Source organism: Miscanthus floridulus, chromosome 5 (genome assembly GCF_019320115.1).
Source record: "Miscanthus floridulus cultivar M001 chromosome 5, ASM1932011v1, whole genome shotgun sequence".
Classification (NCBI taxonomy): Eukaryota; Viridiplantae; Streptophyta; class Magnoliopsida; order Poales; family Poaceae; genus Miscanthus; species Miscanthus floridulus.
In genome coordinates, this window is record NC_089584.1 from 21,291,239 (window position 1) to 21,304,705 (window position 13,467).

Consider the following 13,467-nt stretch of genomic DNA (forward strand, 5'->3'; position numbering starts at 1 on the left):
CGCAGCATGGAATCTCGTCAACGAACATTAATTCAGAATATCATGTAAGGGCAAACTTGACTTTTCAATTCACAGTCAAGGAACATTAGCTAAACTAAACATGGCATACAATTTTAGGGACGCAAAATTAAAGTTCATAGCACAGAAGAAAACGCTTAATTTTCAATTGCATATAGAACAATGGCTATAAGTTTTGATGGCGTAAAAAAGAAGCAGGCTTTGTGTTTTCTATGTAATTATATTTTTGTAGATTTTATCTAAGCCGCAAACCATGTGTGTCGCCGTAAACGTAAGCAAAAAATCGTTATCCCGGTACAACGCACGGGCATATATCTAGTGATTATGTGATTTGCGATCCTACAAATATTGGACATTTAGACTTCCAATCTGATTTAGCACCACGATTTCAACAACGTTGGATTAAGAGAAGAAATAAAGATGACAAGAGGCAATCCCATCATACCATGCACAACAGATATATTGACCCCATGCAGACAAATCTATCAAGTTATTTTATTGATGACGACGACAGAGAGTGTTAGGTAGTGTTTGGTTAGTGGGTTGGGATGGGATGGGGGTGGAATGGTCCCCCTTTTAGGCTGTTTAGCTCAGGAGGAAGGCTGATATGGTTTGTAGGATGAGCTTCTTACTCCAGACGTGCACATCTGCCTCGCATGGGTATATTACCTTAGCAGAGATGGACGGACCCTCAATAATTCACTCTTCTATTGTTTAGATTAGATAGATAAGGTGCGAATTGCGTGCGTATATTGTTTTTGCGAAGCCACGTAGATCTAACATAGCATTCTCATCGCACCAGATCCATTCGTACAATATTTTACTTCCCGGCACGTGGCCTAGTTGTTGCATGATGATAAACACTTTTATACACATGGGATGGTTATAACTAGCTGTTGAGATCAATCACTGGAGCACACAACAACACACAGTTGCAGTTGCAGGGAATCAAACAAAAGCTCAGAGCCGCGAGGATGACGAAGCTCGCGCTCTCGGCCGCGGTGCTCCTGCTCTCATCTCTCTTGGCCGTCTCATCATCCGCGTCGTCGGTGGAAGACTTCGATCTCTTCCTCTTTGTTCAGCAGGTCGGTTTCTTGTTCTTGCAAGACGCATATTGGTGATGCAATCTGCATGCATGCATCGCATTCTCGGTTCAGGTGGCTAACGTTTTCCAAACTCCAAATACATGCATGCCGCAGTGGGCGGGCTCGCTCTGTGACTCGAAGAAGGGCTGCTGCTTCCAAAACCCCGAGAAACCGCCGGCGCCGGAGTTCGGCATCCACGGGCTATGGCCGCAATACGCCCAGTGCAGGCCCGCCGCCGGCGACGACGGCACGGCTGCGGCGGCCTTCAACATCCTCGGCAGCACGGGCACGGTGGGGAAGACGAAGAAGAAGTGCTGGCCGGAGAACTGCGACAAGAAGGACAAGCTGGACCTGCTGCAGATCAAGGACCTGCTGGCGGCGCTGGAGCGGGACTGGCCGACGCTGTCGTGCAAGAACGGCGCCACCAACATGGACTTCTGGGGCCACGAGTGGCAGAAGCACGGCACCTGCTCGGCCTTCGACCAGCACCGCTACTTCCAGAGGTCGCTGGAGCTCAAGGCCGCCCACAACCTGACGGCGGTCCTGGCCGAGGCCGGGATCGTGCCGTCCGACAGCGCCACCTACTTCCTCAGCGCCGTCAAGGACGCCATCCGCGGGGCCACGGGGTCCGACGCGATCGTGGAGTGCAACCGGAACACGGCCGGCGAGGCGCAGCTGTACCAGGTGTACCTGTGCGTCGCCCGCGACGGGAGCGGCCTCGTGGACTGCCCGGAGCCATTGCTGCGCAACTGCGCCGACAAGATCAAGTTTCCCACCTTCTGATTGCGTCTGTTCTTCAATGAATAAATTGCTTTAATTTGGCCCCTTTTTCTTGTGCTGTCTAGTAGGGCTTTCAAATTTTGCCCTATTCCACTCCTGGGCATATGGACAGTTCTTGAGTTTCCAAGAAGTTTGAACTTTTGGGCAGCAATTTTAAGGACACAAACGGTTATTACTCCGTCCATCAGTCAATCCAAATGGGCCTAAAAGTTTTTATCTTAAATTTTCTTGCAATATATATCAACTCATACAAAATGTGACATCATTCTAAATGTAAATTCAGTTTTACCTACTGATGATTGATTCAGATTTGGTACACCAAACTAGTACATAATTTAACTAATTAATATAACTGCTAGACGTTTTAAAATCGAAGTACATCTCACATTGATCAACAAAGGGACGGAATCACGTGAAGCAAAAAAAAAAAAAAAGATAATCCGATCAGTGTCCCCCTCTCAAGAGCCGGAATCAGCATGTTAATCACACACGACAAACCATGCATATGCAACTAACTCGGGGAGTAATTGTTAACTGCCTCATGTTCCACTTGGTGTCACTACAATACCACTCGCAAATCTCCATGTATCGTCCTTTAGCGTGGTTTGGCATACCTGCGAGCTGCGAGCAGGCGCCGCTAGCGATCAAGAAAAAGAAAATGAATAACAGTATGGCAACCACCACTACACTACTATACAATTCTACTATAATGTTTTTGTATGGCATCATGGCAACCACCGCTACAAAAATGATTTTTGCAAGACTCGTATTTTAATTTCCGAATATAGGGTGGTGTGAGCTCCACCTATGTTGCTACACATGCCAAGCCTAAGGCCCATATCCCAAAAAATGATTTCGAAAAGTGGCACTACTAAGTTCTCTCAAAATAGATCTATTTTTTAATGTCAATAGATCTATTTCTAGAGATGGTCCTCTTAAGTCTTAATGGAGACATGTTGTCTCTGAAAACCATCATTTCTAGAGATGGCAACCATAAATGGCTCACCTCAGGAAAAAGAGGCTACTTTTAAAGACGAGCCACTTAAGTCGCCGCATCTAGAAATCATGTTTGATCATGTTTCGCACCTAACTAATGCTCTGCAGTAGAAAAATTCGATGAGAAGTACCAAAAGGTAGCTAAGGATCCTAGAAATAATGCAAGGTTCGCGTTAAGTACTAACACAATGAACCTTTTGGTGACAGATATAGGGGTGAATTTAGCGCTATTTGTAGGGTTTGCCTACCCGACAAAATATGTACATCCTCTAGTAAAACACGGTTAAGACAAGAAAATCCATATCATAGAATGAAGTTGACGCCGATGACCCTAATGATCTTCTCGGTTGGATTCATGCCTGGTGGCAAAAATAGCATGCACATGATGCGAGTGATCCGAACCATCTGCGACCTTGGCCACATTAGAAGCAGAATTCCGCAAATTCACTTCCAAAGGCAGCCCACACTAAGGCATGCGGCATCTGTAAATGAATTTTCTAGAGTTTTTAAGTGTCCCACCTATAAAAACAAAGAGGCGATGTGGGCCACCGTCTCCTAAAATGCCTTATTTCCAAAGACTATTTCATAGTTGCGTTGGTCTAGGCCGCCTCTAGAAAGCGGTTTCAGAAACCTCAATAAAGCCTTTTCTTAGTAGCAGTGGACGCTCCACGCACCCAATCATTTGTCCTTCTACATCTTATAATCAAAAGCTTGGTAGTTAAATCATTTCCATATAAGATAAAAAAATGAATTTCCAAACTTAAATCTTAGTATCATGCATATTAAAACACTCTAACCGAAATACAAAGAAGTAGAACATTCAAAACTACCACAAATCAAATATTCTGTAGCTAGAAATAAAGGAAAATAGTGTAATACCATATTCTAAAGTTTGCACATGTAACATTCCACACAAATCAATACCCATATAAAAATATGATTTTTTTTATAATTATTTGAAAACAAGATTGGTGTTGTGCAAATATATGTTAAATAGGCACCATCTAAGGTTAGGTCTAGGGAGTAGACGCTGCATGTATTCTAATACTATAATGACTACTTGAGTTATTTCTTAATGCCCCTTCACTGAATGTTAAACAACCAGAAAATAATTTTCTTATTTTCATAAAAAATCATATATGCTTATAGGTAAATATTAATATTTTTTTTCAACAAGTCCATTCATTTACATCATGAAAAGTGCTATGTTAAATAGTATATATGACGGATATAAATAGGGTGGTTGCTCATGGAGCGAACCTGGAACTATCCACCAACCCATGCAAGGATGGAAGGGGCACCGTTCATGGAATTCTTCCCGTCCGAACACTCGGACGGGAACCTTCCGCCGATGATTCCCGCGCGATGGTTCTGCGGACAGGAGCGACCGCAGCCGGTTTTCCCGTGTGATGGTTCTGAGGATGGAGCCGCCAGCCCACATGCACGCGCGATTGGTTTTGATTTCCCCAGGTAAGTACGTACGGAGTATGTTTTTTTTTATTTTATTTTATTTTTATTTTATTTTCCTTTTGTTTTCTTTTCTCTTTTTCTTTTCGTGTTTCATTTTTTATTTATATTTCTTTTTTTATTTTATGTGATTTTTTTATTTTTCTTCTCATTTTTCATTTTTATGTTTCTTTTTTTTTATTTTCTTGTTTCTTTTATTTTATTTCCTTTTCTTATTATTTTTTATTTTGTTTCTTCAATTTATTTTTTTATATTTATATTTGTTTGTTTCATGTGATTTTTCATTATCATATTCATTTTTATAGTATTATTGCTTTTACTATAATTAATTATTTTGTTTATTTTATTTTATTTTATCTCTTTCTTTTTCCTTTTTTTTCTTTTGTCTTTATGTTTTCTATAGATTTTTTATTTTTCTATTTTACATTACTTAATTATTTTTTCATGTTTTTTATTTTCTATATTCCATGAGATGTTATGTTCATATAGTATATATGTCATGTTCTATGATGTTTTTTTCGATGTTCACGTGATACATAATGTCATGTTCTATAGTGTTTTTTGTAATGTTCATGTTGTATAAATGCGATGTTCTATGATTCTTTTTATGTTTACGTGTTATTCATGTAATGTTCTATGAATGTTTCTGTGATTGTATATATGTATTTTGTAATATTCATGTAGTATATAATGATGCTCTATGGTGTATTTTGTGATGTTCACACAATATACATGTGATGTTCTTCGATGTATTCTGTGATGTTCACGTCGTATATATATATGGTGTTTTGTGATATATTTTGTGATGTTCACGTATTATACATGTGATGTTCTATGATGTATATTATGATGTTCATGTAGTATACATGTGATGTTCTATCATGTTTTCTATGATGTTCACTTGGTATACATGTGATGTTCTGTAACATATTTATGTGATGTTCACGTAATATACATGTGGTGTTCATATAGTATATATACGATGTTCTATGATATATTCAATGATGTTCATGTAGTATACATGTAATATTCTGTGTTGTTTTATGATATTCATGTAGCATACATATAATGGTCCATAATGTTATTGAGATGTTCGCGTGGTATATATGTGATGTTCTGTAACATATTTTGCGATGTTCCATGATGTATTTTTTTGTGATGTTTTATGATTTATTTTTTATGATGTATAATTTATAATAGTATTAATATTTTATAACTTAAACAAAACATCTACGTGATGAGGTTGTTAAGAATTATTATCTTAATATTTTTGGTCTTGTATTCAGCTTCTCATGCACACTAACTATTTTTGTTTCTGTTTTCTAATCTAATATAATTTTTTTAGGACAACTGTACTATAACCGTGTGTTTTGTGAGCTGTTGGCACATGATTTTTTGGCCGTTGGATGGGCATCGTGCGTGCCTGCTGTTTTGTTTGCGTTGTTTTCGTCCTGCGCATAAGAGTACTCTTGCTATTTATGTATTTGATGAATATAATAGAAAAGAAAAGAAGCTAGCAGCTTCTATGCAGTACAGTGCCATGCAGGGACGGAGCTCAGTAGAGGTGAAACTGGGCTCCGGCCCCTGCTTGCCTTCGCAAAATCATGAAGGACTAGTAGTAGCATGCTGATGAAGACTAAAGCAGGTAAAGCCTAGTAGTATCTGGGAAGGGGCAGCAAAGAGCCAGAGACGTAGGAGTAGGCAATCTGTAGTGTTTAGCATTGAATTAACCCCCCTTAATATTGGGTCACCCTCCGCCACTGGTGCCATGCATGCGCATGTTCACATGAGCTAGAAGAAGCAAGCTAGCTGCTAGCAAGTAGTCGCAAGATTCAAGCAAGAACAAGATCGAGTGCATGTATCTGTACGTGTCCGTACATCTGTGGTTCACGTGTGTGTATATATATATATATAAATATATATATATATATATATATATATATAATAACTTATTCTTCGTATATATAACACTCTCTCTCTGCGGCGGTTTCCGTATCCGGATGAGCATGCATGGCAGGCATACCTGGGCATCGGGCCGGCCCGGCCCGGCACGGCACGGTCACGGGTCGGCGATGGCTATCGGGCCAAGGAGGCACGCCGTGCCCTACGGGCCGTGCCTCATCGGCCTGCGGGCCTGGCCTTCGGCCCAGGCACGGGCCTGTGGGCCATTTTTTGTGCCGTGCTGGCCCGTGAGGCACGACAAAAATAGCAGGCCGTGCCAGCACACAGCCCGTTAAATCTAAAACACCTCCAAATAAACATCTCAATCCATTTAAATATCAAAAAGAGCTGTTTTGTGCAATGCTGCCTCATTAAAAACCTACCTAGGTAAAACTCATCCTTGTGAGAAACCCTAGGCAGGAAAAAAGAGTGCAGCCAGCTCCAAATGTCTTAATCTTACATAGTTATTACAGACCATTGTTCAAATGTTCAAATAAAAACTAAGCAAGTGAGTGAGGGACACATCCACTCTCAACTCACACAAAAGTACTCCAACACTCCCAGCCAACCAATGCCACTCTCAGCCACCAGATGCATCATCTTCACCTTCTGGTTCATCCAGGAACAGATTCTCGAATGCATCTTCAATTTCCTTGGTATCAGCAGCTTTATGTTGTTCCCTCTTCTCTCCTAGCTCCCAGTCCTTCAACAAGGTCAGCATCTCAACATGTTCTGGTTTCAAGCTCCGGCGTCGTTCTTCTAGGATCCTCCCTGCTAAGCTAAAACAAGACTCTGAAGAACAAGTGGAAATAGGAACTGACATGATATCTCTGGACATAATAGCCAGGATGGGATAGGTTAGTTTGTGGTCCTTCCACCACAGAAGAATGTCAAAACCATCCTCATAAGCAGTTATGCAGTCGCTGTCCAAATAGCTTGAAAGTTCAGAAGCAGTAGAGTGAGAAGAAGAACAAGCAGTGCCACTGGAAGGACCAGGCAGACCTGATCCTCCAAAAATTACCCCCAAGCCTGTTTTCTCTTACCAGTGGGTGGGGTAGGACCAGCAACCCTTTGTGACCTGGTTGCACCAAACTTTCTCAAATATTTCTCAAATATTTTATGCAACTCAGTTTTCAAATCAGCATAGTAAGTAGTGTAATCAGTACCAGTATATTCAGTAAGCAAATGGAGGACCCTTTGCATACCTCTGAGCTTAGCTCTAGGGTCAAGAATGAATGCAAATGAGTATAAGAGAGGAATGTCCTTCCAATACTTAAGAAATTTATGCTGCATAGGGTACACAAAGGGTCTAAGATTAACATCCCTTTCACATGCATGCAAATGGGTTGCAATCTCCAGAACATGGTGCAGCACAAGAGGACTGGTAGGATAATAAACACCAGACAGTGTAACAGTAGAGTCATAAAATACTTCCAGGAACTCCAATATTTTCCTAGCCACGTGCCAATGGGCGGGAGACAGCAGTGTAAAACCATAATTTGAATTTATGAACACAGAAAATACTTCACTATAAGGAACCAAGTATTTTAGCATGAGATAAGTAGCATTCCATCTAACATCCATGTCTAAGCCAAATTTTCTAGGTCTCATACCTTTAGCTTCACAGTAGTTTCTAAACATAGCAATTCTTTGATTAGAGGAGTTCAAAAAATTAATTGCAGTTCTAAAATCCTCTATATAAGGTTTGATTCTTTTTAGTCTAGATTTGACTATCAGATTAATAATGTGACAAGCACAGCGTTGATGCACAAGACTGTAACCAGGTGCAGGATCATCAGGTGCAGGATCACAACCAAGATAACCAGCAAACATGGGTGTCAAAGTTTCCATAGCCTTAGCATTAGAAGATGCATTATCTAAAGTGACAGAAAAGATTTTATCAACCAAGTCATACTCCTCAACAACAGATGCAATGGAAGCAGAAATGTTTTCACCAGAATGCTTAACTTGAATCAACCTAAGACCAACAATCTTCTTTTGCAATTCCCAATCAGCATTCACATAGTGAGCAACAACAGATATGTAATCCTCTTTAGCATTGCCAGACCATATGTCAAAAGTCAAAGCAACAGATGCAGAAGCATGCACACAGTTCCTAATCATAGCACGACGTTCAGCAAATAACTTATCCAGATCTCTAGTGGTGGTTCTTCTAGATGATCTAACAAATCTTGGGTTATGAGAATTTTTAATATATTCCTCAAATGCATCAGTGTCACCAAAACCAAGAGGAAGATCAAGCCTAGCAATCAATCTACACAGTTCAGTTCTAGCAACAGCAGGATCATAGTTCCAATTATGCAAAGACCCATCAGCATTAAAAGCTAGTCGAGACTGAACCCTAGAAGCATTATCAAGTTTCTGTTTGCAAGATTTTTGGTGCCTAAGAATGTGACCAGTACCAGCAGCAGATCTAGCACTCAACACAGTTCTACACATCTTACATATAGCTCTAACACGCACATCGACACCATTCATCTTCTCATAAACCTCCTCAAAGTCACCCCAGCACTTAGACTTGCGCTTACCAAGTCTAGAAACAGCACCAGAGGAAGGAGTACGAGTACCATTACCATCAGCATTACCATTAACACTAGTGTAGTTGGAGTGGGTGTTGGAGTCCACCATCCCTGTCCCCGTTGCCCCTGCATCAACGGCATCGACGTCGATCGCCGGCTGTGTCCCGCGGGTGGTGTCATCAAACACCGCAAAGGGGTCACGGCCATCGTCGTCGTGCTCCGGGGACAGCCTAGCCGCGACCAAGTCGTCGTCGCCAGTCACAGGGAACATGGCACCGTCGCCCTGCGGGTCACACGCCATGGGGCCCTCGGCCGCGGACGGCTAAACTCCAGCACCGTTCCTCAACGGTGCGCGGCTACGGCTTGGCCGCGGTGCCATTGCCCGTCGTCCGTCTACGCCAAGGCTAGTTGACGACGAGGCATCGACAGCAGACCTACAAAGAAAAAGAACACGAAAAGAAGAAAAGGATGAGAAAATGATCCCAAAAACAGAATCAAAACACTGAGAAACGTATAGATCTAGGGGCTAGGGTTAGGGTTACGAATGGGGATGGACTTGCCTGCGCAACCGGAGCCGGATGAGAAAATGATCCCAAAAACAGAATCAAAACACTGAGAAACGTATAGATCTAGGGGCTAGGGTTAGGGTTACGAATGGGGATGGACTTGCCTGCACAACCGGAGCCCAACGCCGGAGAAGACGAGGGCCACACAAGGGCAAGACGGGATTAAGAAGGACGGCGAGCGACGGCGGAAGAGAGACGGGGAGGCAGACTCACATGTTCATCGACAAACAGAGGAGAAGGAGTAAAAAGGAAGACGGAGAGGGACTGAGGGAGCAGGGAACTTAGGGAGAGGTGATGGAGCGGCGGCGATATCACCGGATCCAAGGACGACGGTCGCATCGGCGGCGAAGATGGATCGACGAGAGGAGGCGAGTGGCGACGAGCGAGAGCGACGAGCGACCGAGCGGGTGTCGAGTGCGGCTGCGTTTGGGAGGCGAATGGGGTTAGGGTTAGGGTGGGGGTGGGGGCCGGCCGGGGGGGGGGGGGTCGCGGTTATATGGGGAGCCGGGGAGGAGGCCAGGAGGGGAGGGGCGTTCTTGGGCTGCCGGCCTGCTTGCCTGCTTGCGGGCCATGCCATGTTGGCCTGTGGGCCTAGGGTGCGGCCCAAGCACGGCCTGCACCCCCGTGCCGTGCCAGCCCGGGCCCATTGACATTCGGGCCGGGCCGGGCTAGGGCCGGGCCTAAATAGCGGGCTCCGTGCCGGGCTCACGGGCTCGGGCTTTGTGCCCAGATATAATGGCAGGGTGGGCCGAGCGACAGCAACAACTAACCAATCATCATTTTTATCGAGGTTTGTTTGTTGGGTTCAGCCTTATCAAGCTTGATTGAGCCCACTTGGCCTTTCTGCCTTTCCATAATTTTCTCTCTTTGTTTTCTTTGCAAAATTCCTAGACTCATTAATCAGTATTAGTACGGCCTTTTCATTACATTGCGTTACTTACTTATATAAATGATATCTAACCAGAAAATCATAAGCAACAAAAAAAGTTTGATTAGCTCATTATTAGGAATCACAATGGGGGAGCAGTACTTGAGGTCAAATTCTTGTTTGTATTTATCAAACTTGGTGAGCGTAGATAGGACGGAAAAGCTTGATTACTACTGATATATGGATTTTTCGGACGTAATCAATCCAGAAAGACATGTGTCTATGCTTTTGGGGACTATTATGATTTTTGGGAAGAAGCTTTAGATTATAAACATTCCCATTAGGGGTCTATAATTTCTTTCTTTCTTGGTCATTCGATAACACTAAAATGTAGATTTTCTTGCCAATATAAAGTAGTGGTTCGCCGGGGAAGAATAAGATGACAAGGCTTTGGATCCACAACACAAGAAGAGCTGTCGTTAGTGACAACGTGTTCCTCCATTTTGTTATTAGAATGAAAATGAGATAAGGTGGCTATCTTTTCTAATTTTCCTTATTCTGCTGGTAGACGTTTTGCTTCCACCGTTGTTAATAAGTATTGGGTGACTGGTTTTCTAATCTCTAATCACAGTGTGATGACTACTATGTATATTATGGTGTGTCAACTGTCAATGGTATACATATTCGTTATTAGAAGTCAAACACTAATAAATTCATACAAATAATAGGCGACTGACCTGAATACGTGCTTTCTATTCTTGTGAAGCCTATCACTCGGTGGCGGACCGGGTTAAAAATTCACCTACGGCAAAATTTATACTACTAATTTTGTAATGAAGCTAAACTGTGATAAAAGTATCTCTTCAAGCCTACAAACTATATATTAATTAAATAATAGCGTAAATAAAAGTATCAATCATTAGCTGATTGGTGAACTACAGGAGAATCAAATTCACAGTAGGTTGAAACAATTTTACTTACCTTTTTTTCCCCTTTTTTGTGCTGCTGCCGCAGCAGAATTAGCATCGACACGTCCTAGTCGATCATCATGAACTCGTGGGGGTGCGGCCACTGGCCAACGGCGGCGGCACCGGCACCAGCGGCTAGCCACGGCGATGACCGACTGTTGGAGTTGTTCCAAATTCACTCCAGGATATAGGCCAGGCTTCTGACGGAGCGAAGCGGAGGCCCGTCGCCGGAGGCTTACACTCTTCAATAAGACGCTTAGGAGGTGCAATTGTCCTTTTTGACTTGCGTTGAGCAATAGGTAAATCCTCCTCTAATGTTGATGAGCATGGTGACCATGATAATGATGTTGCTGAGGATGATGCTCATGATGATGTTCAGCAAACTCCTCCTATTTTGCAGTTAGAGGAGGATTTACCTATTGCTCAACGCAAGTCAAAAAGGACAATTGCACTTCCTAAGCGTCTTATTGAAGAGTGTAATTTGTCTTACTATGCTTTGAGTTGTGCTGAACAGGTGGAGAATGTTCATGAGCCAGCAACCTATAAAGAAGCTATTCGTTGTGGTGATACTGAGAATTGGATTTCTGCTATGCATGAGGAGATGCAGTCTCTTGAGAAGAACAGTACATGGGAGATTGTACCTTTGCCTAAGAATAAGAAGACCATCAGCTGCAAATGGATCTTCAAGAGAAAGGAGGGTTTATCTCCAAGCGAGCCTCCAAAGTATAAGGCAAGGTTAGTTGCTAAAGGCTACAGTCAAATTCCGGGTGTTGACTACAATGATGTGTTCTCTCCAGTGGTAAAACACAGTTCAATTCGTACTTTTCTTAGTATTGTTGCTTCACATGATCTTGAGCTTGAGCAGTTAGATGTGAAGACTGCGTTTTTGCATGGAGAGCTTGAGGAGGACATATACATGGACCAACCAGAAGGGTTCATAGTGTCTGGCAAGGAAAAATATGTGTGCAAGTTGAAGAAATCCTTGTATGGTTTGAAACAGTCCCCTCGTCAGTGGAACAAGAGGTTTGATTCATTTATGTTAGCACATAATTTTAAAAGATCTAAGTATGATAGCTGTGTTTACATCAAGCATGTTAATGGATCACCTATATATTTGCTGTTATATGTTGATGATATGCTGATTGCTGCCAAGAGCAAGATTGAAATCACTAAGTTAAAGAAGCTATTGAGTAGTGGTTTTGATATGAAAGATCTTGGTAGTGCTAAGAAAATTCTTGGTATGGAAATTAGTAGAGACAGAAAATCTGGTTTGCTATTTCTTAGTCAACAAAATTATATCAAGAAAGTTCTTCAGCGTTTCAACATGCAAAATGCTAAGGTTGTTAGTACCCCTATTGCACCTCACTTTAAGTTGTCAACTGCTCAGTGTCCTAGTACAGATGCAGAGATTGAATACATGTCAAGGGTTCCTTATTCTAGTGCTGTTGGGTCTTTGATGTATGCCATGGTTTGCTCTCGTCCAGATTTGTCATATGCTATGAGTCTTGTTAGTAGATATATGTCTAATCCTGGCAAAGAACATTGGAGGGCAGTTCAGTGGATTTTCAGGTACCTCAGAGGCACAGCAGATTCCTGTTTAAAGTTTGGAAGAACTGATAAGGGTCTTATTGGCTATGTGGATTCTGATTATGCTGCTGATCTGGACAGGCGAAGATCACTTACAGGTTATGTGTTTACTGTTGGCAGTTGTGCTGTGAGTTGGAGGGCTACTTTACAGTCAGTTGTTGCTTTGTCTACTACTGAAGCAGAATATATGGCTATTTGTGAAGCGTGCAAAGAATTAATTTGGCTGAAAGGTTTGTACGCTGAGCTTTGTGGAGTTGAATCTTGCATAAATTTGCACTGTGACAGTCAAAGTGCAATTTACCTCACTAAAGATCAGATGTTCCATGAGAGAACTAAGCACATAGATATCAAGTATCATTTTGTGCGTGATGTGATTGAAGAAGGTAAGCTGAAGGTATGCAAGATTAGTACTCATGATAATCCTGCTGATATGATGACAAAGCCTGTTCCTGTTGCTAAGTTTAAGCTGTGCTCAAGCTTAGTTGGTTTAATTGGATAGTCCAAGAGACTATTGTTGGCACCAGTGGTTTTCTATCTTTGTTATGTTCAGGATGAAGGGTTGATTTATGATACAAGATGAATTTGTCTCAAGGTGGAGTTTGTTGGAGTTGTTCCAAATTCACTCCAGGATATAGGCCAGGCTTCTGACGG

General features: G+C 42.3%; 1 protein-coding gene across 1 annotated transcript; it reads left to right on the top strand.

The window, feature by feature from the left end:
* Positions 1 to 926: 926 nt before the first annotated feature.
* On the top strand, positions 927 to 2,114 carry LOC136451722 (ribonuclease 1-like). The gene is made up of 2 exons (XM_066452402.1): positions 927 to 1,103; positions 1,218 to 2,114. Exons 1-2 carry the CDS (start codon positions 993 to 995, stop codon positions 1,884 to 1,886), a joined length of 780 nt encoding a protein of 259 aa, XP_066308499.1. The 5' UTR covers positions 927 to 992; the 3' UTR covers positions 1,887 to 2,114.
* The last annotated feature ends 11,353 nt before the right edge of the window (positions 2,115 to 13,467 follow it).

Coding starts and splice junctions, on each gene's coding strand:
- LOC136451722 (XM_066452402.1), top strand. CDS start 993: ATGACGAAGCTCGCGCTCTCGGCCGCGGTGCTCCTGCTCTCATCTCTC. Junction 1,104..1,217: donor TCTTCCTCTTTGTTCAGCAG/GTCGGTTTCTTG, acceptor TGCATGCCGCAG/TGGGCGGGCTCGCTCTGTGA.